The sequence below is a fragment of the Felis catus genome, chromosome D3 (assembly GCF_018350175.1).
Source record: "Felis catus isolate Fca126 chromosome D3, F.catus_Fca126_mat1.0, whole genome shotgun sequence".
Lineage (NCBI taxonomy): Eukaryota > Metazoa > Chordata > Mammalia > Carnivora > Felidae > Felis > Felis catus.
Window position 1 is genome coordinate 36,683,158 of NC_058379.1, and position 6,000 is coordinate 36,689,157.

The following is a 6,000-nucleotide window of genomic DNA, read 5'->3' on the forward strand; positions in this document are numbered from 1 at the left end:
AAGAAGCTCGGGTTTTCTGGCCACTACACTGGAAACCACAGCAAGATTTTAGGAACCCGAGAAGCTGCACCCTCTTATGATGGGAGGCTTCTATTATTTTGGATCTTTTTAAATGTTTCACTACTGAGTCTGAAACACGTTAGTAATGAAACCTTTACTTACAAAATGAGCTTATTAATGTGTTACGTTCGTGGAGATAATAAGCAACTGAGAGACGAAACTGTAAGAAAGTTGGTGGGAAAGTTGGTCTTCAAAGCCAAGAAGCTCAAGATTAAACTAAAAAGCCTGGGATTGTAGACACCACCCTCAAGAAAAATGTTATACTGCTGAACAAATATGTAACTACTTATCAGCGTGCCTGACCCCTCGCCGAAAGCTAAGTTTTAGGAGATTCAGATAATACATGCTCATTCTAGAAAACTTGATAAAACCTGAAATGAAAACTGAAAGGAAACAATACTTAATCCAAAACACGATTCCTCTACCAAAACAGACACATACAACCTATCGGTTCTTAGAATGTTACTAAAATTGTTATGGAACCATCGTGGAAAATTTTGAATAAGCCATCAACTTTTACAGAATTGCCACAGAAATATTTAAATTCTAAAACCAACTTTTGCCAAAAGTAAAGGCTTTGCTTCTTTCATCCAGTGTTTATATAATCTGAAGACACAAATTGGATTATTTGTCCATTAAGGAAAGTTCTTTCAGAACTTTTATTATTACTCAAGTTATATACATACTTACCCATACATCATGATATGTAAGTAACTTCACTTCTGAAAAACTGTATAATAACCCGTTGGAAACATGAAAGACTAAAACCTGTAATTTTCCAGATCGGCACAATTTATTACGCTCAAGCAGTAAATACTTCTTTACATACACATAACACTAAAAATGTTATAGTAATTTTCTACGCATATTTCTTTCATGCTCACTGATCTAAATTTGAAGTATTTCCATCACATGAATTATCAATCTAGTTAAAGCACCATAAAAATATAAAGTGTCATGACTATAGTTACCTGAAAAAGAAAAATAAGTCACAGTGCTCAACAAATCTATTCCCACTCTTTATAAAGTGTACCTTAATATTTTGTATTTTAAAATAAGCTTAGACTTACAAGAAAGCTGCAAAAGATAGTACAGCTTCCAAGTACAACGCTTCACCTGCCTCTCCTAATGTTTACATCTGACATAACCCTCACCAAAGTCCAAAACTAAGAAATGAAACATTGGTACAGGACTGCCGACTAAACTATAGACTTTTTATTCAGATGTTGGCTGTTTTTCCCACAAATAGCCTTTAAAGAGTATTTTTAAAATAAACTTTTCCACAAGAGTCCCAAATTCACAAGGATATGGTAAGGTTTAATTTATTCTAAATACTGTGGTAGCAACAAAGGGCCAGATCTGCTTGTATTTCTATCTCTGCAAACCAGAGTTTTAAGAGAACTTAACACACCAGTCCCATTATAATGTAAAACTAAATACTCTGTTGTATTAAATATATTACAATTCGGCTTTTAAGAAATTGGGTCAAAGAAGAATGACCTGCCAGCTACTTGGCTTCTCACATGAAAAAGGAGAATTTCAAACAAAAGTAAAATGACTTAACTTTCTTGAGGCTGACTTGTGTTCCTTTTTACAATAGTTTTTTTTTTTTTTAAGTTTATTTATTTTTGACAGAGACAGTGCAAGCATGAGCTGGGAGGTGCAGAGAGAGAGAGAGAGAGAGAGAGAGAGAGACACAGAATCCAAAGCAGGCCAGGCTCCAAGCTGTCAGCACAGAGCCTGATGCAGGGCTCGATCTCACGAACTGTGAGATCATGACCCAGGCCGAATGACCCAGGCCGAAGTCGGACGCTTAACCAACTGAGCCACCCAGGCGCCCCAACAAGTTATTTTTAATGACCATTAAAAGCCTAGAAGGCAGGAGAGTGAGCCTCCAACAAGAATACTGGCATTAGAAATTCCAAGAATATTAACAAATTAGAAATTGTAAAGATGGAAAACCATTTTTTAAATGGCATGTTTCTAGTACATAAAGCCCACATGAACCACACACTGAATTCTTTTTTTCTTCCAGTAAGTTTAGCATTCGATTTCTGATCTCTGGACTCCAAATTCCCTATAGTCCGCCTCTAGAAATGATTAATTAATAAATATATAAATTCCAGTCCTTCCTGAAGAGGACACGAGATTATGAGCACTGCAGAAAGGGAAGAGCAACGTCCCGTGTGTATAAATCTTAGTCACACAAAAAACCCGCCACCATTCACACAAAATCTCGTCATTTAAGCCATTGGGTGAGCTAAGGAGAACCCCTTCTGGAAAATACTCATTTCAAAGGCAGAGAAATGTCAGTCAAGTCTAACTTCCTACAATCATTCCTCTCCCTCCCTTCTGTGTCAGTTAATTCAGATACAAAGCGACTGTTTGCAAATGGTCAGCGTTCACATTAGTGTTCTAGTCTAAAAATTGTGATTGCCTGTCAGATCTAAGGCTTCATGTTAAGGGTTTTATGGGGAACCAAGAAGGAAAAAAATACTGACTTTGCCTTCAAGGAGCTTACAATCTATCTCCTCTACCTCTAAAACTGATTATCACATAAGGTGTGTCAGGGGAAAAAAGCAGCCAATTATTACAATTTCCAGAAGAATCCTAAAAAGAAATAAGAATCATTGTCGCTCATAACTTTCCCAGCATACACAAAGAAACTCACTTTTCCAAAGCATTAAGTGCCTCATGCCTATACTACCTAAAATGCAAAGTGGAGAGAAAAAACCATAATGCGTGGCAACATACCTGATCGCCGCACACACAAAATTTACCAACTTCAAATATTTAGAATTTCAACATTTCCAAGCAGTCTCTCGGATACTGCCCTTCCTTTCCCCTTTAGCCATTAACACACTAGAATAACTCTGGCTTTCCAAACAAAAGGTAAGCACACCCACAAACAGAATGATATTATTTCCTCTGAAAAAAAAAATATGGCTAAATTTTAGTCAAAGTTTCTTGGGGTTTGACAGTTTAAATCAGCCTTAACAAGGACACAGGCCAGTACTATCTAATGCTGAAGTCCTTTTTTAATGATGAATGAGTGAGGCTTGAAATAAGCTACATAAATATTTGTTTCCATCCCCTTGCACACAACTTAAAAATCCACCCAAACGCTATTCGACAGGCTTAACTTTTAACAAATCCCAGGCAGGGACTTATGAATCTTAATAAGGAGAAAACCATCACTAAGGCCCTCATATTTGGCTTCTAACACTAATGAGTTACAAGGCTCTAAAACTGGTGAGTCTAACTCCATAATTCGCTAATAAGGCCAAAATCTGCATCAATTTTATATCAGACAGCAGTGTATCATTTTAAGCCCTCTGGAGCACGTGCAATTACTAGACAGTTAAGGAAATATTAAACTTAGGGCAAGGGTACTTCTTTATTGAAGTTGACAGTTTGGATTTCACAGCACTGAGCAATCTGCCAACCACGATCTCATTCTCATCTCTCCGGCCAACTGTGGTCAAGGGTCCTGTAGCTCAGCAACACACGGGACACAGGCGTCTGTGCCTCTGTGAACCCAGGACTCCAAAAAAAGTAAAACTGTACGTTTCCACAGACTAGACAGCCAAACCTCTCCGATGGTTAGAATACGCGTTTTACTGTCAGTGAAAAGCTCCTTCACCAAAAATTTTAAAAGGTCCAACTTATTCATTCCTCCCTAATAATGATACAAACCTATTATGCAACCCAAGTTCACGCTCAAATAGCGGGGTTTTTATTTAACTAAAAACAAGAAGCCCAGCGCCACCATTGTACGTGGACCTTAATGAAACTAATACACATGAGAAAGTGTGCAAATGTGCACGAGTCTGGCCCATCCACCCACGTGTGTGCTCCAGGTATTGATGGCAACCTAGAGATAAACCTCCTAACACTGCGCGGCGTTGGGCCCCACGTCTGACCACCGCCCCCCCCCCCCCCCCCGCCACACACACACACACACACACACACACACACACGCCTGGAGTCTACAGGTCCTCTCGGCGAGGGGCCCCTCCCGGCTCGGCACGCCCCCGGCCGCGCTAGGAGACCCACGCGCGCGCACACTCACACACACACTTGCACGCACAGTCCCTTTCCTTCCCACCTGGGACCCTCGGCGGCGCGGCTGGGTTAACAAGTTGCCACTGGCCTCAGCGCTCCGCTGGGGGCCGAAGGCGGGTAGATGGGGCCCTGAGGGCGCAAGGCCGCGTTGGCCCGGGGCCTGGGATCCTGGCCTCTCCCTCCCGGGCTGCCGGGTCCTCCCGCTGGGACCGACAAGGAACGCCCGCCTAGGCTCTCCGGAGCTGCTGCGCAACCGCCTGGATGAGCCAGGGGTCACCGGCCGAGAGGGGCTTGGGGGGCGGCAGCAGGGACCGCAGGGCGCCGGGCGGTCGCCACCACCGGAGCTGCTACCGGGTCTGGACGATCGCCACGGGCGCAGCCGGGGACCGGCAATCAGGCCCGGCCGCTGCTCCGGGTCGTAGGGATCGCGCAGCGCCCACGCCCGGCGGCCCCGGGCTGCAGCGCCGAACTTCAAGCAAAGTTTTCTGCTGTTCTTTTACGAGCCGGCCAGGGACTCGCAGTGGCAGCGGTTCGCCAGAGCACGAGCCCAGGCCCCGGAGGGGTGAGGGCGAGGAGGGGGTCCCCGCTTCGAGGCTAGTGCTCGGGGCACGCTCTCTCCGGCCGTCCGAATCGCCGATGCCTGCGATCCCCGCCGGCCCCTCGCCCAGCGCCGGCTAACGGGCAGCAGCTGTGTCTGCCCACCGCGCCCCCAACCCGGACCCGCCGCCCGCCTCGGGCTCTCCCCGCCGGGAGCTGCCGGCGTCCCGGGCCCCCGCTCCGGCCCGCGCGTCCCCGGCGGCGGCACAAACGGTCCCGCTTACCTGAAAATGTCTCCCCTGCCGCAGTTAGCAAAAGTCCGGCCAAAGTCGCCAGGCAAGTCCCAAGTCTCCTCATGTTGCCGAGTGTGCGCCGGGCCGCTCCCAGGCGGCGCTGGGTGGGCGCGCGAGGGCGGAGGGCGGACGGGAGCTTGGGTTTCCAGGCAGCCAGAAGAGAAAGGTAAACAGCCAAAAACAGAGCCGGAGCCCCGAAGTGCCAACAGTTGCAGAAGTCCGAACTCCAGCGGCTCCGGGGGTCGGGGTCCTGGGTCCTCCTCCGCCGCCGCCTGCCCCACTCGGCGTCCAGCGCGGCTGAGAGAGGGAGCGGAGGGCGCGCCCGCGGAGCCAAAATCCGCCCTCCGTTCCGGCGCCTGCACCCGCCGCCGCTCCGCTTCCCCTGCTCGGGACCTGAGCCGCCGGCCGCGGCCGTGGCGGTGGGCGCGTGCGTCCTGCCCGCCCCCTCTCCGCCGCCAGCCACGAGCCCAGCGCCGGGGGCGGCGGTGCGCGGATGGCCGAGCCCGCGCCGGCTCCGCGCGGGGCTCTTGCTCCCCGACTGACTGGCGGTGCCCCGCAGGCCGGCTGAAGGGAGCGCCCACGTCACGGCCGCCCGGCGCCGCCGCGGCCCGCTAGAGGGCGTGAGCGCCCAGCCCCGCCGGCCCGCGCCCCTGCGCTCGGCGGCCGCGGCGCCTCCGGGAGGGAGCTCGGCTGGGGGCGGCCGCCGCCGCCGCCGGTGCAGCGTCACCCGCGCGGAGAGGAGCGACGACACTGTTTCCACCCTCTCTCTCTCTCCCTCCTCTCCCCAGCCGCGTCTTGTGCTCTGTGCCTGGCTTCCGGAAGGGTGACCGACTGTGCGAGGGTTGCGCCTCAGCCAGAAGTTTGTCCCGGGTCGTGAGCCGCTAGTAGTTTGTGCGAGCGGCGGGCGGGACTAGCGGCCTGCGGCCCCGCGGGCGCGGCGAGGCAAGCTCCGTCCCCGCCGCCCGGGGCCGGACGGCAGCAGTGTCGCCGAGCGGGGCCGGCTGCGCCCCGGCGTCGCAGGGCCCGCGCTCCCGGCCGCCGCGGG

At 50.4% G+C, this 6,000-nt stretch overlaps 1 protein-coding gene across 8 annotated transcripts in view; it reads right to left on the reverse strand.

Moving 5' to 3' along the window:
- The window catches only part of PTPRM (protein tyrosine phosphatase receptor type M), a 798,079-nt gene extending 792,348 nt beyond the window's left edge, over positions 1–5,731 (reverse strand). For all 8 annotated transcript variants that reach the window (XM_003995022.6, XM_003995023.6, XM_019814995.3 and 5 more), the window contains exon 1: positions 4,947–5,731. In XM_003995022.6, the coding sequence (XP_003995071.1) occupies positions 4,947–5,019 (73 nt within the window). In that variant the 5' untranslated portion in view covers positions 5,020–5,731. The remainder of the gene's footprint in view (positions 1–4,946) is intronic.
- Positions 5,732–6,000: the final 269 nt, after the last annotated feature.